Source organism: Rhineura floridana, chromosome 9, assembly GCF_030035675.1.
Source record: "Rhineura floridana isolate rRhiFlo1 chromosome 9, rRhiFlo1.hap2, whole genome shotgun sequence".
In the NCBI taxonomy this organism is placed as follows: domain Eukaryota; kingdom Metazoa; phylum Chordata; class Lepidosauria; order Squamata; family Rhineuridae; genus Rhineura; species Rhineura floridana.
In genome coordinates, this window is record NC_084488.1 from 83,172,319 (window position 1) to 83,198,670 (window position 26,352).

At 41.2% G+C, this 26,352-nt stretch overlaps 1 protein-coding gene across 1 annotated transcript in view; it reads left to right on the forward strand.

Annotated features, from left to right (window-relative positions):
- Nucleotides 1-26,352, forward strand: part of TNIP3 (TNFAIP3 interacting protein 3) — a 145,846-nt gene that overhangs the window by 18,282 nt on the left and 101,212 nt on the right. Inside the window, exon 2 of the mRNA XM_061582942.1 lies at nt 9,617-9,734. Coding sequence (XP_061438926.1) covers nt 9,617-9,734 — 118 coding nt within the window. The remainder of the gene's footprint in view (nt 1-9,616; nt 9,735-26,352) is intronic.

Sequence of the window (26,352 nt, forward strand, 5' to 3'; positions counted from 1 at the left end):
GGAAGGACCAGAGAGGGAAGCTGGGATACTGTGTGTGTTTAGTATGCTAGAGTTCAATTTAATGGTTTTAGGGCCTGTTCAGTGCCTGCTGTTGCCTTGCTACAGTGGTTGAAGGCTGGAATTTTACTCCAAACGTGACACAGGAGAAAGCACTGTTGTATTTGAGAGGCCTATTTAATCCTTTCCTGTTCTCCTGCTTGCTGCCCAGTAACACAGGAGCCCCCCTCCACACTCTCCAAGAACATGCAGAAGGGACTGCATGTCCTGGTCCTGTTCCATTATCTGAAGAGGGACTGGCACATGTTTGGCTAAATGCACATAGGCTCCTCCACCTGATGGAGAAACCTGATTGCACATTGTCCCTGATAAAGTGGAGGAGCCTAGTTGCACTCAGCCAAACACGCACGCCACATGTGCACAGGTTCCCACTACATGCTTTCTGCTCAACATCTGAAGGTTTGCAGGAGGAGCTGTGAAGCATTGGGATGTTCATTTTGGTTTCTTTTGGTTTCTCATTTTTCCAGTCTTATGTTCATTTCTCCACATTTTGCAGTCCCCATGAAAATTAACTGAATTTTAGCACAAATTTCTCCTAATAGACATTTTTGTAAGCAAATTTTTGCAAAGCAATTTTCTGTAATATAATGAATTTTTTTCTGTATTTTTACAAACATATTTATTTATTTTTATTTATTTGTTAAATTTTTATACTGCCCCACTAGCATAGCTCTCTGGGCGGTGTACAACAGAAAGTATATACAATAAAATCACATAAATCGATACAAAAACATATATATAAAAATCCACAAATCTAAAACCAATTTGAACATATTAAACTAAAATGCCTGAGCAAAGAGAAAGGTTTTAACTTGGCGCCGAAAAGATAGCAATGTCGGCGCCAAGCGCACCTCAACGGGAAGACTATTCCACAATTCGGGGGCCACCACTGAGAAGGCCCTGGTTCTTGTAACCATCCTCCGAGCCTCTCTATGAGTCGGAACTCGGAGAAGGGCCTTCGATGTTGAACGTAGTGTACGGGCAGGTTCATATCAGGAGAGGCGTTCCAGGAGGTATTGTGGTCCCGCGCCATATAAGGCTTTATAGGTTAAAACCAACACTTTGAATCTGGCACGGAAACATATAGGTAGCCAGTGCAAGCGGGCCAGAACAGGTGTTATATGTTCGGACCGCCTGATCCTCGTTATCAGCCTGGCCGCCGCGTTTTGCACAAGCTGTAGTTTCCGAACCGTCTTCAAAGGCAGCCCTACGTAGAACGCATTGCAGTAATCCAATCGAGAGGTTACCAGAGCATGGACAACTGAGGTGAGGTCCTCCCTGTCCAGATAGGGACGTAGCTGGGCTACCAACCAAAGTTGGTAGAATGCATTCCGTGCCACCGAGGCTACTTGAGCCTCGAGTGACAGGGAAGGATCTAAGAGTACTCCCAGACTATGAACCCGCTCCTTCAGGGGGAGTGTAACCCCGTCCAGAACAGGGTGCATATCCACCATTTGATCAGAGAAATCACCCACCAACAGCATCTCAGTCTTGTCTGGATTTAGCCTCAGTTTATTAGCTCTCATCCAGTCCGTTATCGCAGCCAGGCAATGGTTCAGCACATTGACAGCCTCACCTGAAGAAGATGAAAAGGAGAAATAGAGCTGCGTGTCATCAGCGTACTGGTGGCAGTATGCATGTTAAAAAGCATGGGGGACAGAACTGACCCCTGCGGGACTCCACATTGGAGAGCCCACGGTGTCGAGCAATGTTCCCCAAGCACTACCTTCTGGAGACGACCCGCCAGGTAGGAGCGGAACCACTGTCAAGCAGTGCCTCCAACTTCCAACTCCATGAGCCTCTCCAGAAGGATACCATGGTCGATGGTATCAAAAGCCGCTGAGAGATCAAGGAGAATCAACAGAGTTACACTCCCTCCGTCCCTCTCCCGACATAAGTCATCGTACAGGGCGACCAAGGCTGTCTCGGTGCTAAAACCAGGCCTAAAACCCGATTGAAATGGATCTAGATAATCGGTTTCATCCAATAGCGCCTGGAGCTGGGCAGCAACCACTCGTTCCAAGTTCTTGCCCAGGAATGGAACATTCGCTACTGGTCTGTAGCTATTAAGGTCTTCTGGGTCCAAGGAAGGTTTTTTCAGAAGTGGTCTCACTACTGCCTCTTTCAGACAGCTAGGGACCAAGAAAGAGGGCCTTCTCGGTAGTGGCCCCCGAACTATGGAACACCCTTCCTGACGAGGTACGCCTGGCGCCTACTTTACTATCCTTTCGGCGCCAGGTGAAAACCTTCTTCTTTGCCCAGGCATTTTAATATTTTTAATATTTTAGTATCTGTATTATTGTTGTATATGTCAGTTACATGTTTCATCTGTTTGTTTAATTGTTGATTTGATGATTATGTGGTTTTAAAATTGAAATGTAAATTTATATTTTTATTGTTGTACACCACCCAGAGAGCTTTGCTATGGGCGGTATAAAAATTGAATTAAATAAATAAATAAATAATAAATTCCCTCTCGTAAAGAGGCGTTTATCACTTCCCTGACCCAGCCAGCTGTTCCATCCCTGCTAGTTTTTATTAGCCAGGAGGGGCAAGGATCTAGTGTAGAAGTGGTTGCACGCACCTGTCCAAGTACATTTTGATGCACACTTTACCTCAGTATGTGGATTGTTGTGTGCGTTACTTGGCTGGAGAAGTGCATTCAGAGAAATGTGAATTTTAAAGGATGGTTGTGTTTCATTTCACCATTGTTTCAGGAAGTGCAAATTTGGTAGGTTTGTCTTGAAAAGCAAACTGAATAAAATTTCTCCCCCAACCCTAAAGCAGGGGAGGATCACAAAAGGTTGAATGGATCAGCCTGGGGGAGGTTTTGCAACCCTATGCACACTCCCCCTTTCAACCTCTAATGCTGGGATATTGACATACGGATGGGCTAACCCACTTGTCAATCATGTGGCATCACAATCATGTCATGTGATTGACATGTGGGTTGACCTGCCACCTGTCAAAAATGGCCCACAGGGTGAGAGCCAAAATAATTTGCCAACCCTGGTCTGATGAGTTAGTGGGGGTGGGGGTGGCAAAATATAGGAAGTGATTGGAGGGGTGAGCAACATGAGCAGGGGTGTAGCCCCTAGTTAAGAAATAAATGTGCACTCCCACTGAGCTTGTGTATCATCACTTATGCTGAGAAACAGGAAAACAGCAGATCCTTTACCTTGAATAATGAGTCTCCTGAGAGATTCACCCCCCCCAAAAAAACCACTGTCCAAAGGTGTGGTGTCTAAATTTTTGTTTTATTACACTCCCAAAGAGAAGTCTTGAAAACATCTTTGAAAAAATCCTGCTCTCCAGGTTCCTTCCTGGAAGACATAGTTCTCAAACTGTTTTAAGTCAAAATCCAAATAATTGAGTAACTATCCATGTTCCTTTCCAGTTTTCCTCATAGAGGATCCCCCATTCCCTTGCAACCTGTCAACTCATAATTAACAATGTGATCCCAGACAGTTCTACTCAGAAGTAAATCCCATTAAGTTCATTGTGGCTTACTCCCAGGTAAATCTGTGTAAGATTGCCCCAAGCCATTTACAACTCACTGGGGATCAATTATTGTAAGCTGTTGTCATGAAAATTATATTAAATTTTCTCTAACTCATTTCCTTATTACTCCCCAATGGAAATTCCTAAACAAACATGTCTTCAGTGGACAAGTAAAACAATTTGGATGGCAGAAATCCAATTTTTGCTCTGTCTAAGTGGCTTGGTTATGTACCAGAAATAATATAAGTTTTACTATCTCAATTAGTTTGTTCTCTGTAACAAAAGGGTATGTTAAAAAAAATGGGAAAGAAGATATAAGCAAGGTACCAACCAAGGAAGCCTGTTGGAGCCTTACATCTCCCCCACCCCCCAGTTTGAGGATTTCCCTTCTCAGTTCTTCTCTTGACGGCTGTTCCACTTCCTTCTGATATGTTTGTTGAGTAGGGAGGTCTATTTGTTTTGCTGTGAGAGAAAGGTTGTTTGTTTCATAATGAATAAGCATTTACAGGCACTATGGAACAGTATGATCTGACCCTTAAAACTCATTGAGTAACAATTAAAATGCAATTGAGTAGCCTGATCAAAGCCTATTTCTATTTTCTTTTTGCACCTCTTCTTTTCTAAATGTTACTGGTGGGCTGTACAGCCCTGAAGGATGTGTCGCCTCTTACATTGCAATCTGACACGTCTCCTCAGAGGTCAGTCCCTATATTTGTTTATAGACATTTATAACCCACCCTTCATCATGTGGCCCCAAGGTGGGTTACATAAAGCTCAATATAATTAAACCATGTAATATATTTCATCCACAAACGCCTGCGCAAAATTGTGTCTTGACCTGATGTCAAAATGTATACAGTGGCAAGGCCAGACACATATCAGACGAGAGGGTATTCCACAAGGGCCTCTTATGCACTGCCATCCCATGACCTTCGTATAGTGGGGCAGTGGTGCCTGGACATTTTTTTACTTAGTAAGGCTGCAATTTTCAACCTTGCTGTTTTCATCACAATAGGACTGTGCACAGCACTTCTTTAATTAAGTGTGCCATTACACATGGGCAGAGTGACCCGTTTCCTCACTAAAAAAAATAAAAATAAAAAATCAGTTATTCTCTGCTTATCTATGAGCAGGGGAAGAGCTTTCATGTAAGAGGGCACAAGAATGATTTTCTGTACCTTTATTTAGAATAAGCAATACCAGTACTTGCATTGATTACACCTACACATACTTGGCCAAAAAAATCACACACACACACACACACACACACACACACACACACACACACACACACACGTTTAAAATACAAGTAGCAGTTACTTCCAGTTGTATGCAGGCTTCCTTCCCCCCTAAAATCAATGTAACTTTTCATTATCCAAAACATTTTTCTTCTAAATTAAAAGAAAAAGTACTCCAATCAATAGACCAAAAAAAAAAAAGGTTTCATTTGAGCCAGGGCAGAAATGCATGGCTCAGTTCTGAAAATGCAAAGTAATAATCTCTGCTCATGTGCAGAGTACATCACACCAGAGTAATCATAATCAATCTCTGTTATGTCTAAGATTAAGGAGTATATTCACTAATGTCACCAAATTCTTCAAAGCTACACAGGAAGTGGATTGGACTGTGAAAGACCAACCCAAATTGTGTTTGCATTTTGACAGATTTGTAGGGCAGTCTAATATCTCAGAGAGGAGGTAATGTCTCCTGCCTCCCTGGTGCATTCACTATAGCTGCCCAATTTCCCTGCTTTTTAAAGTTTGATTGAAATATTTGTGGGCTATAGGTACATTCTTAAATGGCACCATTTTTTGCCTATTAGTGAATTTCTCTGCTTTTCAATTCAGGAGGTAAGAAATGGGATCCTGTGCAAGTTTGCTGAGAATGGATTGATCATTTATTGAGTCCAGTGGGATTTACTCCTCTACAATCATGCTTAGGATAGGTAAAACTAACCATGGGGAGGGAGGCCTGGAGTGGGCAGGGGAGGAGGAAGAAGGAAGAGAGGAAGAAAGGAGAGGCGAGGAGAAGGAGGGAGAAAGCAGTTCTGATCATTTGCATGCTTATTGAGTTCATGGGATTTACTTCTGTGCAATCATGGCTAGGATAGGTAAAACTGACCATGGGGGAGGGGAAGGTAGAGGAAAGGAGGAAGGGGGAGAGGAGAGTTGAAGGAGGGGGAGGGAGAAGGAGGGTATTGGAAGGATGGAGCAGGGGAAGGGGGCTGAAGCAAAGGAGAGGGAAGGGGCAAGAGGGAGGGGATGGGAGGGAGGGAGGAGGGCAGGGCAGGTTTGATCATTTGCATGCTTATTGAGTTCAGTGGGATTTACTCCCATGCAATCATGCATAGGATGGGTAAAATTGACCATGGAGGAGGGGGAGGGTGGAGGGGAGGGGAAGGCGGGGATTGGAAGGGGATGGAGGAGGGGAAGGGAGGGGTGAAGGAAAGGGAGGGAAGGGGCAAGAGGGAGGGGATAGGAGGGAAGAAGAGGAGAGGGCAGGTTTGATCATTTGCATGCCATTTGAGTTCAGTGGGATTTACTCCTGTGCAATCATGCTTAGGATAGGTGAAACTGACCTGGGGGTGGGAGGAAGTGGGATGGGAGGGGGCGGGAAGGAAATTGGATGGGTGGGCACTCAGCAGAGGGAAACTTCCAGAAGGAAAACATTGTGAACAGTATCATTCTTTTTCAGGGTTTCCCCCATCTTTTTATTCTACAGCAGGCACATGTAGCCCCCACCCAAATTTAAACCAAAGCTGTCCCTGGCCACATCCACACCAGACATTTATTTCACTTTAGACAGTCATGGCTTCCCCCAAAGAATCCTGGGAAGTATAGTTAGTGAAGGGTTCAGAGAGTTGCTAGGAGATGCCCTGTTCCCCTCACAGAGCTTAAATCATAGCAGCTGGCTATTAAATGATCTGTCTGACGAGGTGCGCCTGGCGCCAACACTGTTATCTTTTTGGCGCCAGGTCAAGACTTTCCTCTTCTCCCAGGCATTTTAGCATGTGTTTTATATTGTTTTAAATTTTTTAATTGTGTTTTAAATTGTTTTTTAAAAGATGTATTTTAAATTGTATTTGTTTTTAGTTACTGTAAACCGCCCAGAGAGCTTTGGCTATGGGGCGGTATACAAGTATAATAAATAAATAAAATAAACCACTGTGGCCACTTGAGCCACTGTGACCCAGCAGCCCGAGTGCTCCACCCTCTGCTGCAGTGAGAGGAGCTGAAAGCAGGCTTCCTTGCGGATCTCAACACCTAGGGAGGTCTATATGGGTGAAGGTGCTCCTTCAGAGGTTTGGGGCCTGACTGACTTCACTCCCAGGTAAATGGGTGTAAGACTACAGTCTTGCAACATATTCCTATGCATGTCTACTGAGAAGTAAATTCTGTTGTAGTTCAGTGGGATTTATACTCAGGTAAATGTGTATGGGATTGCAGCCCCAATGTGTTAAGGTTAGGGTTGAACCAAATTTTCAAGGATATTATTTTTCTTATTTTTCTTTAAAAAAATCTCCTAAACACATTATCTTTCACTGCAAAATTATGCAAAGTGCTTACCACAACAGCGGGAGGCATCATGTTATGGGTGGCAGCACACATCACATCCTTTAGGCAAAAGTCACCTTTCAACCAACCCCTTCTGCAGGTGCTTCTTGAGATCTAACCCATGAAGTATGAATGCAACAAATACATGTTCATAAGCTTCCACCCTAGACAGGCTTACTTGCTAGACAGCAAGATGTTTGACCATAGTTATATTTACATATCCTTTATTTATCTTTAAATGCTTCTATGTTGGCTATTTAAAAAAATACCAGAGTGGTTTAAAATGACAAAAATAAAACAACATCAACAGCAGCAACAACAAAACCTCAAACTTAAACAGATTAAACAACAGCAGAGACAGGGGTGTAATTGTTCAGGGTCTCAGGGAGTATTAGACTCCTTAGTTTTTGGTGAGCTGGGTCCCTATGTCTCCAGTATCCTATGAGCCATTCAGCATGAAAGGGGTGTGTGTTAGGTACTGAAAACGGTCTTCTAACTTGCTTCCTTGTTGTTCCTGATGATTGGAGCGAGTCAGAATGAATGGAGTTCCTATTAGTTCCTACTTCAAAAAGCCAAGCTGTGGAGAGCGAGAATTCTGTAACTGCGCGAGAAGAGACAGTGAATCCTGTTGAAAGCATCCCATCTACATCATCAAGCAGTTTGGTAGCAGCAGGAGATGAACATGTAGACACTGAACTTAATAATTTAAGCAATATCTCTGACAATGAGATGGGACAATCAAATTGTGACAGTGATAGAGAAGCTGAAATAAGTATTCAAGCCTGGCCAGATTATTCAGTGTGTGGCTGTGAGCTGCGTGTAGCTGTGATTATTATGAAGGGACCCTGCACAAAGCAGTAACATGGATGGAGGAAAGAAAAGTTGGTCTAAAAGTGGATATAAAACATTTCCAAAGGCATTTTTAAAAAAAAATACTTCAGGAACTACTATTCCATTATTATTCCAAGTATTATTTAAATACTTCAGCAGACAGCAGGCAGTCTGGACTTCTCTAGGATGATTATTTTCTACAGTTGGTTGCAAAGCTGGGATCACACGTTATATCCGAAAAGGCCCCAAGAGAAGTTCCTGGTCACCTCAGTTATAAATTAATTCTGTATCCTTAAGCAAGCCAGTGTACTCTCTGCACTCACACACACACACACACCACATCAGCAATATGAAAATAATAATTCTCTCCTCTTTTACAATGCAGTTGTGAGAAACTATCCATGAAGTGCTTTAACCAGTTCAGATGTTCTATTTTTCTTCTTATGAGTGTGTCTAACATCATTTCTTCTGCAGGTTTTCTGCAGATTAATCTTTACCTTGACTAGACATGGCTTTTACCAAAAACTACACAGCCACTTCTTGTAAAGCAGAAAAGAAATGTCCTCCCCCTTGTGCAAGGGCTACTGCCTCCTACTTCTCCCTTCAAAAACTCTGCGTACGGTCTCACATCATGGATATGGTCTCACATCATGGGTGTTAAAAAAGCATATGTGAACGGACGGTAGAGAAATCATTAATCAGATGAAACAAAGCATCGTGTTCATTCCACGAAATGACTGTGTGACTTATTCGGTGTTACAGTAAACAGTGCCACTTGAAGGCCAATATTTGGGTGTTGTACCATTTTTGGAGCAGAGCATGTGAATGCAACCTTTTTCCATTGCGGAGGATGCTTGTCTTGCCCACGGAGTTCCCTTCAGTTGGGGGGGAGTAATGTTTTGCTTCAGTTTCACCGAAGAATAAAAGGGAATCCTCTGTGCTCTTTCATTTTGAGTACTTTCAGTTTTAAACTATGTAGGTTGTGCTTCTGTGCAATTATGATTAAGCGATCTTTCATCTGTGGATATTTGAGAAATGGATTTCCCTGAACGTGACCTTTTGTGATATATATGTATCTCATCAAAGCACTTTGCCCTGTGATTAAGGCTGTGGTTGTCATATCTGGTAGCACTAACAGACATCTTAACAATGGTGAGTACTTGAAGATTTCTTCTTTCGTTCGTTCTGCTTAGAATCATAGAATAGTAGAGTTGGAAGGGGTTTATAAGGCCATTGAGTCCAACCCCCTGCTCAGTGCAGGCATTCAGCTTAACGTATACCTGACAGGTGGCTGTCCAGCTGCCTCTTGAATGCCTCCCGTATCAGAGAGCTCACCACTTCCCTAGCTAATTTATTCCATTGTCATACTGCTCTAACAGTTAGAAAGTTTTTCCTGATGTTCAGTTGAAATCTGGCTTCCTGTAAGTTGGATACACAGTTAACCTCCAATCACAACCTTTCATATTCAACATTTTAAATAAATAATCTTTATTTTATTGAAACACTTGATGCACTGTTTTTAATTATTTATGCTTTTTAGTTTGAAACATGGAGCCTGAGGAAGAGATCCAAGTAACTCATTGGTTGGCCCTAGTAAGGGTGGTATTTGACTGTGCCTGTGATTTATTTATTAGCTGGATTTTCAACTTCTTAATTCCCTTTTGTCCTTTTAGAATATGGTCCAGGAATATCAGCATATGCAGTTTTGCAGAAGTTGCAGACGGTTTTTAAGATCAAACAAAAACTTAGTACAAAAATTATCCTAAATCCATGGACCACAACAAATACAGAGTTAGGTGCACTTACTATTCAGTCCTATGCATGCCTACTCTGAAGTAAGTTCCATTGAGTTCGGGTACATGGGTATTGAATTGCAGCCTTAAGCCATTGGAACCATGTCCTGTAGGTACTTACTAAGTCCCACTGTGTTCAGAGCATTGCAACTTTACTCTGTATTGGATTATAGCAATTAACGTGGAAGATATTCCCATTCATATTACCAGAATTTATTTCAAAGTGAGCATGCTTAAGATTGCATCATAAGGTGCATGTAAGACTTTACTTAATGCAGGAGACGAGGGAATTTGCCTTGAGTTAGGAAATCACCAAGGTTTTGTTTTGATTTTTGTTTACAGTGCAATCAATAAATTTCACACTCCATTTTCTATCAGTTGTCTCTAGGATTACATTAGTTAAAATCCAATATTTCAGGTTGTGTGTTGACTTAGGCAGTTAATCAATTTGTTTTTTTTTTAAAACTAATAATATATTTCAATTACTACTATTGTTTGGTTTATATACTTATTAAGTGTGTAATCTTAAATAATTTGTGCTGATAATTTTTTAAATATAAATTGTGTGGCATTTTTTTCTTTAATGTAAGGGAGTCATTTGTCATTGCTTTCTAGAAAGTTTAATAAAAAGTTTTTAAAAGTTTCCATTACTTCACCAGAAAATGCTTTAATCTTTGCACATTTTTAACACAGCTAAAATCTGCCCCCCTATTAGATGTAAAGCTAGGGCTACCTTGGGGTTAATTACAGTAATTATATTTCACAGACTGTTCCAAGAGCTTCACAAACACTCTTACAGTAATTCTTACAAACAATACTTAAGGTATGCTGGTAGCATTATCCCCATATAACAATGTGGGGGTGAGTGGGCTGAGACTGTGAGATAATGGCTTGCCTAATAGCTGGAGAATGAGGCAGAATTTGAACTAGGGAGTTCCTGGTTATTTTAGCCGTTATGCTGTAGAAGCTCATATGGTGGGGGAATGTGTTTTAAACCCATAAAAACAGTGCAAATATGCAGTGATGCCAGAGACATCCCTGGGGGTTAGGAGGGGTCCAGGGCAAATCATACCATGTGCCCCCCCCAAGCCTACATCTTCCTCCTGCCTCCTTTTCTTAGCCAGCAGGGTCCCCTGCCTTCTCTCTCCCTGCCTTGATGTAGGAAAGGAGGAGGTAGACAGCCTTGCCATGTGGATGGGAGGTGTTAGTGTTATTGAGGAAGAGGCCAATAAAAGAAGCTGATAACAGGATTATCCCCCCCTTCCTACAGTTTTGAATTCCACTTTGTCTCATCACTTCTTTGCATAAGAAGTGGTGGCTCTATGGAAAACATATTTAATTTTGCATTAAATTTTCAAGGCACTTTTCTTTGCTGGAGGTGTCAGTGTTTGACATCAATACATCAACAGGAAAACAAGCTGCAAGCTCTTCAAGTCCAGATATTATTCCTAAGAAATGTATATAGACTGAGGTTTATACACCCTTTTAAAAAAATGTGGGTTTCATGGCTGAAACCCACAATGCTCTCCCATTTGCCCCCAGAGACTGCTGATTAATGCAGTATGGGATACACAGATTCCTAGACACTTGGGATGGGGCCTAGCTCATTGCTTTACATGCAGAACATCACCCTTTCAGTCCTCAGTAAGAATGGGGAAGACATTTTATTCAGTTCAATTTTAAAGCCAAATCTATCAAATTCACAGTTTCTGAAACAATATGAGAACTCAAACACAGCCAGGTCGAAACCCTGGTGAAGGAGTGGAATGATGGTATCACCAGGGCATTAGACCAAGTGGCTCCGAAACGTCCTCTCCACCTGAATAGAACTCAGCTGGCACCATGGTATACACCACGGTTGCGTAGTCTGAGACAGGAGGTGAGACGACTAGAACGCCGGTGGTGGAAATCCCGTTCCGAAGATGTCCGGACACAGGTTAGAGCAGCAGTAGCTGCCTACCAGGTGGCAATAAAGGCAGGAAAGAAGGCTTTCTTTACTGCCTCTATTGCGTCCACGGAGTGCTGTCCCAGGAGGCTGTTCCAGGTGGTCCGAAGCCTGGTTGGTCCAGTTGCTCAGGAACCCTTGGAACAGTCAAAGGCCTCCTGTGACATATTAGAAAGCACTTCGCTGATAAAATCGAACACTTACGGAGCTCGATTCCGTGCGCCATGGATACAGTGGATGAACCAGAGTTGGCCAGTTGCATGCCGGTAGGTTGGGATCGGTTTCAGCTTCTCCCTTCTGAGGATGTGGACAAGGTGCTTACAACTGTGAAGCCTACCACTTGTCTAACTGATCCTTGCCCATAGTGGCTCCTTATGAGCTGCAGAGAGAAATTGGGCGAGGGGATCAAAGTGGTGGTAAACGCATCCTTGAAAGAGGGTGTGATGCCATCAGCCTTCAAGGAGGCAATTGTAAAGCCCATCTTGAAGAAGCCCTCCTTGGATCCCCAAGTTTTTAATAACTTCCGCCCAATTTCGAATCTACCATTTCTAGGCAAGGTCATTGAGCGAGTGGTGGCCAACCAGTTGTCAGCACACTTGGATGAAACGGATTACTTGGATCCATACCAATCGGGTTTCAGGACTGGTCACGGAACTGAAACAGCCTTGGTCGCTCTGGTAGATGATTTGAGGAGGGCACTAGATAGGGGAGAATTCTCCTTTCTTGTCCTCCTCGATCTCTCAGCGGCTTTTGATACTGTCGACCACAGTATCCTTTTACATCGCCTGGAGGGATTGGGAATTGGAGGTACTGTATTGCAGTGGTTCCATTCCTTCCTCTCCGACAGGTTTCAACAGGTAGCATTGGGGGAGGAGGTTTCAGACCCTTGGCCTCTCAATTGTGGTGTGCCACAGGGTTCTATCCTCTCTCCCATGCTATTTAACATTTATATGAAGCCGCTAGGGACAATCATTAGGAGGTTTGGGCTGCAGTGTCACCAATATGCAGATGACACTCAGCTCTACCTCTCGTTTAAATCTTCACCAGAGTCGGCTGTGGAGACCTTGTCCAAGTGCCTGGAATCCGTGAGTGGATGGATGGGAAGGAACAAGCTGAAGCTGAACCCTGATAAGACCGAGGTGCTGCTTGTGGGGGACAAAAGAAGGTTGGGAGAAGTTGACTTGAAGTTCAGTGGGGTGAGTTTACACCTGAAGGACCAGGTCCGCAGCCTTGGGGTTGTACTTGATTCCAGGCTGTCCATGGAGGCTCAGATTTCGGCAGTGAGCCGGGCAGCCTGGTATCAACTACACCTCATACGAAGGCTGCAACCCTACCTTCCTGTTCATCAGCTCCCACTGGTAGTACACGCCCTGGTCACCTCTCGTTTGGATTACTGTAATGCGCTCTACGTGGGGTTACCCTTGAAAATGGTCCGGAAACTACAACTTATACAAAATGCGGCAGCTCGACTACTTACAAATAGTTGCCGCCGGGATCACATCACACCAATGTTGTTCGATCTACACTGGCTTCCAGTTGTTTTCCGGGCCCAATTCAAGGTATTGGTATTAACCTTTAAATCCCTATACAGTCTCGGCCCAGTTTATCTTACGGAGCGCCTTCAACGCCACCAATTATGCCGCCCGACAAGATCAGCCACACAGGGCCTTCTCTCAATCCCGCCGACAAAAACAGCCAGGTTGGCGGGTACTAGAGAGAGGGCATTCTCAGTGGCGGCCTCCACCCTCTGGAACTCCCTCCCACAAGATCTCCGGCACGCCTCTTCCCTAAATACATTTCGTAAAGCCTTAAAGACCTGGCTCTTTCAACAGGCCTTTGGGATTTCCGGGGAGGGTTAATTACTGGATTGAATTGCCTCCTATCCTGTTTTAATACCCTGTTTTAATATCATTGTCTGCTGCTGTACTGTTTTTCTATTGTTTTTATATTGTACTATTGTATTTTATCTTATTGTGTTTTAACTGCTGTACGTCGCCTAGAGTGGCCAGTGGCCAGATAGGCGACACAGAAATTAAATTTATTATTATTATTATCTTTCCAAATTCACACTTACCTGAATTTTGCGATGCTGTTCTCCAAAGAGTGTTTACAAAAATGCATGTATTAGGGGTAAGTGTGCATGAAAATTATATTAGGAGAAATTGCTTGCAAAAATGTGTACATTAGTCAAACCTCCATACAAATATTGTGTTTATTAGGAGAAATTTGCACTAAAACACTGATGAAATTCCATGAGGATTTTTTTTTAAAAAAAATGCAAATTGCTGCAGAAATGTGCAGAACTGAATTTTAAATTGGAAAACTGAGGAATTGAGAGAACCAAGACTGACAGATTTTTCCATCCCTAAACCTCAGTACCTCCACTTTAAAAAAAGTATCTGACTTGGTGTAAGACACTTTCAGATGCATATTTGCTCCCCATTTCATAGAGTGAGCATGGTTTCTTTCCAGATATGCAGATGATTAGTGTTGCCTAAAAGCACTGTGTCTGATGATGTCCCCAATTATGAAAATGAGAGTGCAGAAACCTAATGCTACAAACAGCCAAGCAGAATTCAGAACTCTTCTGTGGTTCAAACAGCAGGTGTCCAGTCCAGGCTAGCTGAAAAGTATCATATAAGAAGACAAATTATAGACGCCAAGGCCAGACTTCCTTCTTATCTTGGCTTCTATATTTTAAAGAAAACTAAACCTTGAAGCAACCAGGTAGTGCCAAGAATTATTTGTTTCAAGGCAAAACATTTTTGACAGTAATAATTTTCAAGATGTTTTCTGAAGGGTTCTTTGGATCAGACTGGTACGTGTGCCTATGGGTTTGTTATCTCCTTGATACACAAGGTTTTTACATGTGTTTGTGTGTGTATGAGAGCAATGGGAGCACCTTATTTACAATGTTATGCTCACACTACCCTCAAAATTATGCTATTTGGGGCATTCTGAATGTTGCTTCACATTTGTATTTTTATGAATCAGAAACCAAAGAGCTACTGCAGACATACCCATGGAGACTTTAAAAGTAGAGCCCTGTTTCATGTCACAGAAATGCTTTCCTCAATAGCTCTATGTAGACAACTTATGTGAAGGTACAATGGGAGAGAAACCATACTCGTTAGCTCCAGCTCCTATACCTTGATAGCAGTGGCAGCTGGTGGATCCATGTCAGTGGGGCAGTGGAATCCACTTCGGGTTGACAGTTCTGACTAAAACCTGAAGCGGATTCCACTGACACGGAGCCACCAGCTGCCACTGCTTGATGGGCACTTCTGTACAGAGTCCACATGTATGGAAGTGTGATCTGCATTCTGTGTGAAAATACAGAGAGAGGCTATGAATATATAGCTTGCACACAAGGTAGGTTCTGTACAGAAGAGGCAATTGACGTGAATGGAACCCAGGGTGGGGCCAATGAGTGTCATCCCATTCTTTCCTTCATGCATTGTATCACATACAAATTGTCTGCACTGAACTAGTTTCTTTTTTTTTTTTTTCAATAATTTTTATTCAGATTTTCATAAAACATACAAGACAAAATCATAAAACATTCAAAGACAAAAAACAAAATCAAAAATAGTTAAATAAAAAGAAAAAAAAAAAAAACAAAAATAAAAAATAAAGAGTAAAATATTGACTTCCCATTTGTCAAAGATCAAATCAGTTATAAGTCTATAATATATAACAATCCTGTCTCTTAAGTCATATTATAAAATCACTTTCCTCCAGTAGTTATCTTACTTAATCATCAAATCTCATAAACATTACTTTATTCTTTCCACAAAAAGTCAAAGAGAGGTTTCAATTCTTTAAGAAATATATCTATCAATTTTTTTTTCCAGATAAGCATATCGATTAATCCATCTCATTACTAATTATGATAATCTTATTGTCATAACCATAGTCAAAATAAACATTTCAATTAATCCATCACATCAGAATCTGTTAGGTTCAATAATTTCAGTAGCCATTGTTCTATTATCCCTATTAGTTCCATTTTCCATCTTCCATCTTCAGTAGTCTTGTTAAGTCCAGTAATTTCAATATCCAATCTTCCATTATCAGTATTCCATAATAATCTTGCTGTCAAAGCCATAGTCATATAGTAAGAGTCTGATGGGGATTACCTCTATCCCAAATATTTTCTTGCCATCCATTCTGAATAGGTTGCTGAAATACTGCTGTAAAATCATATCTCTGTTCTTTTTTTCAAAATACACTGGGTTGCACTGAACTAGTTTCAAAACGATTTTCATTTATTTCAAATATTTCTTTGCCAGCCTTCATTAAAAATTCCAGGGTGGCTTAACAAAATCAGAATTATTTACGTGTTTAAAACTGTTTTGAAATTGTGTTTAAAATTGTTTTGAAATTGTGTTTAGGCAAGAAAGTGTTAATAGAATGTTAGTAGATGCAGATGAGGTATGACTGACAGGTGGGAGGGGTCTGTGAGTGAGAATTCCGAGGGGAATTTAAAAGAGAAAAACTGTTTGGGTTTGACAGAGTGAGATAGTCTCCATCTGTGTTGGAATTGCTTTTTAAGATGTTTTTAAAGCTTTTTTAAAAAACATGTTTTAAATATTTTTTTAATGTTTAAAGATGTTTTGTTTTAATACATTTTAAAGTCTGTTTTTAAGACATTTTAGAGTGTTTTTAGTGGTTTGCTTCTGTCCTAGGTTCCTTCTGGGAGGAAGGACAGGATATAAATTTAATAAATAATAATAATAGCATTAGGGATCAAGAAGAGAACATCTAGTTAGAAAGGTTGGGGTTTTGGAGGAGGATTTCATTGGGATTAGTTGGGTAGGATAGGTAGGTAGGATATGAACAATAACAACTTACTCATTTACTATCACATTTAACATCTTGTATCTAATAAAGTTTATTGTTTTATTCAAAATCCCACACGTCAGCTTGGTCAAGAGTGCTACCAAATTAAGGTCTTATTCAGGGCTGGCTCCAGGCATGCCAGGGCCTTTGGGTACCAGCCGTCCCTGGGTCCCTCCGCTCCCCTTCCGCGATCCATGGAACTTAAGCATCCGTGGACCACAAGACAGGAGCTTCCATGCTGCCTGCCATCCCCCCGCTATCCCTGCTACCCTCACGCTTCACCTACCTTTCTGTTGTTTTTTGTGGCGTGCACAGGTTTGCCATCAATCAAGATGGCAGCTGAGGTTTCCCTAAGGGGCTGAAGCCTCTGCCGCCATCTTGGTTGAAGGCAGCAATGTGCGTGTGTAGCACACATGCGTATCATCAACCAAGATGGCGGCAGATGCTTCAGCCCCTTATAATAATAATAATAATAATAATAATAATAATAAAATTTAATTTGTTAGTCGCCTATCTGTCCAATTTTTGGACACTCTAGGCGATTTACAGCAGCAACAAAGTACAATATACAATACAATAAATACACTACACAATACAATAATACAACCATATTCATCAATTAGGGAAACCTCAGCTGCCATCTTGATTGATAGCAAATCTGTGCGCTGCAAAAAACAATGGAAAGGTAGGTAAAGCGGGGGATAGAGGGGGGATGGTCGTCCGTGGATGCGTCCGCGGATTGCGGAAGGAGAGCGGAGGGCTCCCTGTAGCTCCAGGGGCTCTTGGGCCAGTGCCCCACCTGGCCGCCCTTTAGAACTGGCCCTGGTCTTATTCTGAACCTAACCCTATACCAGTTTTATAGACAGATTTCACCAGTGGTCACCTCTTGGGGAAAGGTGATGCGACTGAAGCTTGTGGTTCAGTGTGGAACTGAAGCTTATGGTTCAGGGGGCATATCTGACTCAGACTGAGGCGGACATCCTGGGGATTTCCTGATCCAGGCATTTGGGAAACAGGAGGTGGTAATCCAAGAGACACAGGAACATCACAGTGGCTCACTACAATATAAATGCATTCTCAATAAAAATCCATACTTGGAAAACAATAAATACACCAACATCCACAGTAAACCAGACTCATACAGGAAGCTTGGTCTTAATAACCAGCAACTGATTTGCCATGTGGCATGAGAGGGTTGTTGTTTGATGGTGTGTGTGTACAGTAACCCAATTCTTATGGACAGAAGGAAGGGCTTTTTTTTTTTAAGATTGTCTCCTCCACAGCCTAGTAATAGCCTAACCTGTTCTTTGCATGCTTAGTTTACGTTCATTAAAAAATAGCATGAGAATTGCATGTGAGCAGTAGTGTAGTAGCAAATTCAGAAGTGCAGGGTCCCTTCATGATAGTCACAGCTATGCTCCCTTCTAAGATTATACAACCTTCTAAAATTATAGAATAATCTGGCCAGGCTTGAATGCTACTTTCTGCTTGTCTATTACTGTCACCAGTGAGTCTTTTCTCACAGGTGAGAAATTGAGAGATATTGCTTGAATTATTGAATTCAGCATCTACAAGTTTATTTCCTGCTGCTACCAAGCAGCTTGATAATGCAGATGGGATACTGTCTCTTCTGCAATTACAGAATTCTCATTTTCCACAACTTGTCTTGGCTTTTTGAAGTAGGAACTAATAAAGGCTTGTTTCCAATTGACACTCACTGGGATCGTCTCAGTGGCCAATGCACTCCCCTTTCATGCTGATTGGTTGGTAGGGCACTGGAGCCGTAGGGACCCTGCTGGGACCTGGCTCCCTCAAAAGTAAAGGATCTGAGACACAAACCCTAGGTCCCCAGATGACGGCACCCCTGCATATGAGCAAATGTGCTGCATCTCTTGTATTGACTACTAGCGTAAATTTATCTTTTCTTATCAATCATGAAAGTTATATATTTTTCCCCTTGAAGGGTTGTAATCTTGCTTGTTTTTTTTTTCTTAGTTTCATTCAGATTCAGTTCCTGTTAAGCATACAAGTCTAAATTTGGATGTCTAAATAACTGGAATTTTCAGAGGGATCTGAGTGCTCAAGATCCTTGCTGAAACCAAATATATTAATTAGTATTTTTAAGACACGTTTGTCTTTAAGATAAGCCAGCATGCAGTTTCACGTAATGATGAGCAGCCTTGTTCCATGATGGTATGCTTTCAATTAGAGCAGGGGTTCCCAGACTGTGATATGTGGACCACCAGTGGTCTGCAAGCTTCATTCAGGTGATCAGCAGTGTATCTGTGAAGAGCAGCGGCTGTGAACAGCAGACACAGTGCATTAAAATTAATATTGATTTTAGTTGTATTTTATTGCTTTTATTTCTTGTGTTGCATTTATTATTATTGTATTTTATATTGTATTGTATGGAATTCATGTTGTAAGACAATAAAATACAATATAGGAATTCAAAGAAGCAATGAACAGTCATACAACACCTCGTACAAATTGCTACAACAGGCAGAAAAATTATTAAGTAGTCCACCAAGACTTTCAGCAGTTTTCAAGTGATCTGGGAGGGGGGAATGTTTGGGAACCACTGAATTAGAGAATACAAATAAAATAGGTAGTTTGCAATAATAACTTTTAAAAAAAGAACCCAAGCACTTACACTGTCCTGCCTTCTTCCCCATATTCTTTACTGTCCTTAAGTATGCAAGGAAGTAAGCTTGCTGTCTGTAAATTATTCATACCACAGCTTGCAGTTCTATCAGTAGAGGAACCAATCTTTTCTATACTGATACTTATTTAGGAGCAACCAAAATGTTCCACAATAGTGAGCAAGCTCAAGTTATCTTCATCAGGCTGGATATTGAGCAAAGCAGAGGGAGAGAAAAAATCTATCTTGATGTCAAAGTAACCAAGTCTGCATTTAGTCACAGTCTCCAGCCTAGTAAATAATATACTTGAAAATACTGGCATAACTCAAGTTTACTTCTCCAGTTCAAACCAGTAGCTGAACAGTCCATAGCTTCTGATTCTGAACTTTCTCTTGGAGCTGCATGGTCATCAGAAAACAAAAATTTTGCATGCACTGAAACAAGTTGCTGACCTCTTTTTCACATGTTAATTTGTTCCTTGCATGTGTTTGTGTATTTTCAAACTTCCCTGTATTTCACTTGATGCAGAAGATGAAGGCATATGAAGCATGTGAGAACCAACAGGAGTTGGAGGCTGTGTTGTACAAAGGCCATGCCACTATGTTGCAAGAGCAACAAACTTGACAGACTCCCAAATTACGCTCTCAGATCAAATATCTGAAAGATATTCTGTATTCTGCAGCATTTGGAGGAAAGTTTGACAGTATCAAGTCCTAAGACTGTTGCTTGTTTAGTAATCCAGTCAAATGCAGTAGGAAGGCTATCTTTCTAATATCATATCTGAAAAATCTGTAGCAACATGAACTGGCTGTAGTAAAATAAATTTTAATTACTTTAAAATATTTCACTTATCATTCTGAAAGGAATTCCCCCCCATGAGTTTGTTATAACTCCTCATCTCCCTTCAAATGTCCAGTTCTCCAATTTAAAAGCTTAGGAAGTATATCACCATTCTCCTCCCTAGACCTTCACAATTCTCCAGCGGGGAAAAATTCCAGAGGGCCAAACTAGATATATGTCTCTCTAAAGCATGGCAGACATTCATCAGGACTATAGCACATGCAGAGAGGAGCTTCAACCCTTCTCTCCCCTGCTGCAATTCCAACAACACTTCCCCCACATGCTGCTATTAGACCTGAAATAAAAGCAACTATTGGCAGCAGTGGGATAGTTGCTGGGAAGGGAAAGGTTAAGTATCGCCTCTGCTCATCCTGCAGTCCCAATGAAAATCACCCCATACAGACCAGATACTGAGGAGGACAAGAAAGAGAACTTACACCACCATCCCATGAATTTCCTTGCCCATATTATCTATCTTACATCCCCCTTTTTTGTTTCTTCTGTTCATCCTTATTGACTTTATTTTGGATTTCTTGTGGATTGTTTGTATGATTCTGAGAAGGCATCTTTTTGCAAAAGCCTTGACCAACCTTTTGCCTTCCATCTGGAGGATGTCAGGTTGGCGAAGGCTGTTTTTACAAGATGAGCGGGAATTTTAGAGGCAAGGACAATTGTATAAATGATGATGATGTCAGATATTGAACCACAATACATTTTTAGTAAACAATGTTAAACATGTTTACAACAATCTATTAATTAAAAATAGATTTCTTCTGGTGATTGCATGGAATACAATTTTACAAAGTTTTTACATTTAGAGTCTTGGGGGAAAAATGGGAAAAAATAGGTCTTTCTAGCATTAACACTAACCCTCTTCTCCTCTTTTTTATTAGAGTGAGCATCAGCAACATAAACCTAGCTGTGAAGGCCTTCAGAAGTTACTCGATATGCATACCAGTAATCCATCTGATTCTGAAAGGTATATACAGTTCTAATTTTATTTCACTTTTTGGTAAAGACTTGTGATACTTCAAGCAAAGTGAAACTGCTCCATTATTGTTTTTTTTTTAAAAATAAGAATTATTCCAGTCAAGCTGGTAAAATGGTTCCAAAGTCTGAGCCACCCAACATTAGTGAAACTACATTAATTGCAACTAGTGACAAGAGGTGGAAGGACTCTGCATGATCCACCAGTCAATTAAAAAAATAGACTAATGCAATAACAATGCTCCAAAGGCACTAGTTTCCCATTCATCGGCTTCTGTGGCTACACTGCACAAAGCACATATGGCAGTGTATTTAATCCAGTCTAATTCCATTGACTTTGAAATAGGGATGGGTGAGAAGTTCAATTCAGTTCACATTTCAAGCTGAATCTATCAAATTCACACTTTCTGAAACAATATGAGAAAGAAAACATAGTCATCCTTCAAAATTTGCATTTATTCAGATTTTGCAATGCAGTTCACCAAGTAAATAATGTATACAAAAATGTTTACTTTAGGGGAAAGTGTGCATAAAAATGACAATGTAAGTAAAATAACATACAAATATGTATTATATGTTGAGAAATTGATTGCAAAAATGTGTACATTAGTCAAAACGGTACAAAAATGTGTTTATTAGGAGAAATTAGCACTAAAATGCTGGGAAATTTTCATGAGGATATTTTTTTTATCGCAAAGTGTTGCAGAAATGTGGAGAACTGAATTTAAGTTTGGAAAAAATGAGAAACTGAAAGAACCAAAATTGACAGATCTTTCTATCTCTCCTTTGGAAGTGACATGTGGCCAGATTCTATACATGTTTTCTTGGACTTAGCCTCCACTTATTCCCAAATAGTTTTGCACAGGATTACAGCCTAAAATATGTTTGTTGGATTGCATGTTAAAGATACAGGGTCACTGTTCTGAACCACCCATGTGCATGTGTCATGTAATATTTGAATAAATTCTTGGGGTGGATTCATAGCAGAAGGTTCCTCATTTGATAACTGTAGCATCAAATAAATTGCATAGAAGCGCTACTGTTAAGATCACATTTCCTTGGTGTTTGGTTATTCATCCACAAATTTTCTTTCTTTGCTGCTTTCATCATATGCAGAGACTGGAAACAGCTCTAATTTGCTTCTTTAAATATTTGCATAGGTGATTTGATTTTTCCACTCTGCTGAATAACTGATCAGCATGGCAAAATTCAAGCACCTGTCCTCTGCCCCAGAAGCTTGCACCCACCAGGAAGGCTTTTCAGTCAATCTTTTTTAAAACTGACACGAATAGAAACATTCATAATTCATTTTGTACCCTAAGATGAGAGCAAGTGAATTTCATGAGTAATCATTTCAGCCAGGTACATTTGTTTCCACCTGGTTTATTCTCGATAAATTATGTCTATTTTAGTCATAATTATGTGGCACAGAGCATAGGGTTCAGCAAGATACTATGATTTTTATGTTCATTATTTAATGAGTATAATTTATAAATAGAATATAAGAATAATTCTCCTGAAAATACAGTATTCCAGGCAGCTAACACTAAATTCATAAAAACACATTTTTGAAAAATACACAATCACAAGAGAGAGTACACCAAATAAATTAAGGCTGCAGTCCTATATACATGTACCTGGAAGTAAGTCCCATTGAACTTAGTGGGATTTACTTATGAGGAAACATGCATAGGATGGCACTGTCAAATGTGTTGTTGTTGCTGGTGTTTAAGTTTTCTTACTCTGTCCCTACTTCATATTAAAATCCCATTGGAGTTAGTATGAAATCACACATCTAGTAAAAAGCCACCAAAATAGTGTTATTGACCACTTGGTCAGATCTGACTTCTTCAGCCATAATTATGATGCAGGTTAATACCTTCTTTTGCCTCATCACCTGTGGTGTATACCCAAAGTTCTTCACTTTGCCCAGCAGGAAAGAGAAGTGTCCAAAAAATACAGAAGTGGGAAAGAAGTGGCAAAAGAAGTTGCATCTTCTGGATTTATTCCAGGTATTAATGGCGTTGCCATCTCCTAAGTGAAACTTGGGAACTCTTGACATTCCACATACTGCTGAAAAAGAAAATTAACAGAATATAGTTAGTTGGTGACTCTGGGGGAAATGATGGTTATGTGCAGCATTCCATTTACAAACCACTTGAGCTGGAACACTGGAATATAAACTGGCATATAAACCATTCCAAAACAATGGGCTGAATTTTCTTGAGTGATTTCTGATTACTGGTGATACCATGTAAAGAATTTGAAAACTGTAGACACCCAAATATCACCCTGATACTAAATTAAATTTATTTGGGGAGGAATCCAGACCCAAGTTCCACCGGGATGAGAGAAGTTTGGAATAGGCAGATCTCAAAAAAGGGGCATTCTGGGGGCATGGCAGGGGTGGGACAGGGCAGGGAAAGTCTTACTCCTATTCCCAACTCAGCTTGGCCATGTTACCCATTGGAAATTACCCTGGCAAAAAGGGTGGTGTAAGTCAAACTGTAGCTTAAAGGCTTGTTTTCTCTCTGTCAGGCTCAGGTCAGCTCAGCTAGCAGTAGCCCCACTTCTGAATGGAGTCATATGACATAAATTACGCTGGCTTCCTATAGTTTGAATTGCTCTGCCCAATGGTACTGTAATACCTCAGTTAACAAAGTTGATGTGTTCCTGGACATTTCTTCTTTAACAGAAACGTTGGTACTAGAGGTAGGAATAACATGGAAATAATAGGGATAGGTTCCTACACCTAGATGATGGGGGCAGCTTCAACAGGGGCTTTAAAGGGTGCCTACCTATTTTAGATTGTTTGGCCTTAGGTTGTGATGGAGGAAATATAGCCTCACTTGGGAACATTTCTTAATATCCATTTAAAAAATAAAAATGTCTAGAATAATTACTTGAAATATTCCAGCCAAGGTCAGCCAGAGCAGATTAAAAATTGTAACACTAATTAAAACAAGAGAGATCAAGAAAGAACCCTTACCAAAAAACAGGATCCAACAATCTGTCCACAGAACATAATGCAGGGAGCATCCCATAACCACCCCCACTCCTTCTGCAACTGAAACTGCCAACCACCACTCCTATAGAAACTTTGGATACTGAACACGTAGCTATAGCAGCAAATACCCCTTCCCAAAGCAGTGTAGTCCTTCCCTTGGTCTTCTGTTCATGTTTTCTTTAGAAAGGATAGCGATGGTGGAGCCACGGCAGCTACAGCAACAGTACAGCAAAGATACTGAGCAGACGTGCACAAATGAAAATTGCTCTGCTGCTGCTTGCCTGAAAAACTGTAGATCTTCATGTCTCAATATTCCATATACTCTGGTTGTTTGCCATCCTCTCCATGACATCTCCATGGTTCTTTGCCATCATCTCCATGACTCCATGAGTCACAAGACAAAAGCTCACAAGAAAAACTTTATTTTGAAGATCTAGGCATAACTACTAATTCCATCCAGCCACAGCAGTCTTGTCCTCAGTCTCTCAGGCAAGCTGCCAGCTTTATATACGTGGGCCTTTTGATATTTTTCCAGAAACAAGATATTTCCATAAAGAGCATAGTTTTTTTTCAGTGGGGGTGTGTGTTTTGTTCAAATGGTTTTTAAAAATTAAGCAGAAGCTATTAGGAAACAACTGCTTCTGTCCATATTAACAGCATTTGGCTTTTCCAAATGTGTCATTTCACAGCCAAACAGCTGCTGGCTATTACCTGTTCTTTAAAAGCATCCTTCCTTTTTCATAAGGGGAACAGAAGCAGAGGGGCATTTTTAGAATGATGTTGAATCAGGACTGAATGAAAGTTACACTGATTGTCACTTTGTACAGATTAAACTTTTGTATATTGTTGTGTGCATCTCATTACTCTGACCACTGAGAAGTTTAGGGGTATAATGCTCTGAATGTGTGGTGTGGATGTGACCTTTGTTCATTGGGCTTCCAATGGTGGATGAGCCAGGGGTGACTATGCTTACAATTGGATTGTACAACCCGAGTTAAGGCGGGTCACCGCTATTTTAATTTTGTTGCCATTTGTTTTAAAGAGAAGGAGAAAGATGGAGAGCAAGCAGTAGAAAAAAATGAGCAAAGGGGATTGTCCCGTCCAGAGCCGGAAGGACGAGGATGAGACGAGGGTGCAAGTAAATCTCGTTTTATTAGAGTAATGGATACATCAAAGGCATGGCGCTTCATAGAAAACCCTGTGCTAACTCACTAGAATCCCTAACGACACTCTAGACATGCTCTGCGGCATATGAAGGAAGTTGACTCAGCAACTCCGCACTGTAAGTGGCAAGCTTAAGTAGGGAATGTTTTCAATCGTAATCTCTGACTCCTTCACAAGTCCTGTCTCTGCCCGATCCGTTTCTCGCGGTGGCGGGAACGAGGTGAAGGGGGGCGTGTTTCCAACCGCTCATCGGAAGACACCTGCTCCTGAGCAACGGGCTCGAGGTCAGGGGGCTGTGCCATGCTGGTAGCATCCTGGAAATGGCTGGGCAAGGGAGGAGTTGGCACTGCCTCTGGAACTTCCCCTGACAGGTCCTCTGCAGGAGCTGGGGGCGGCACTCTCTGTTCCTCAGAGATCACGCTTTTCGTGGGAATTGGCTGAAGATCAGACTCACCCCCTCCCCCGAGGTCCTGCTCAGACTCAACAACTTCCAAATCTTCTGCGTCTTCTGGCAGCGGAGGCGCTTGAAACTCATGCCTCCCCCCTCCCTGTTCCTTCTGGGATAGCTGAGGCTCAGCAAGGATGGAAAGAGAGAACAAACACATATGGTAAAAATAAATAACAAATAGTTCTATTTTTTTGTTCAGTTTGGGGCTAAAGTAGGTGGAGATCTATTGGCTATAGCCAAAGCACTTGCACGATTTTCTTTACTCAACAATCCTCACAGATAAACTGATATTGAATGGATGGCTAAATAGCATAAAATAATCTGAAAAGGCAATGTAGCTTTTACTTCTCAGAACCCCACACAAAAAGCTGGGTGTTTATGATGCTCCAGGGTAGCTTGAAATTGCTGGTGCAAGGATGTATGCTGCTCCTCATAGCTTCAGCTCTAGTTGTGATCTTTTATTCTGGACTACATTACAGCCAATGTGGTGTAGTGGTTAAAGTGTTGGACTAGGACCTTGGTGATTAGGGTTCAAATCCCTACTCAGCCATGAAGTGCATTGGTTGACTTTGGGCCAATCACTGCCCTCAGCCTAACCTACCTCACAGGGTTGGAAAGGGGAGAGCCATGTTTGTACGCCACTTGGAGGAAAGGCAGGATATAAATGTATGAATAAACGTGTGCCTATAAAGATTCTATTTCCATTAATCTACAGGAAAATGCCCTTTGTTTCTCTAGTTC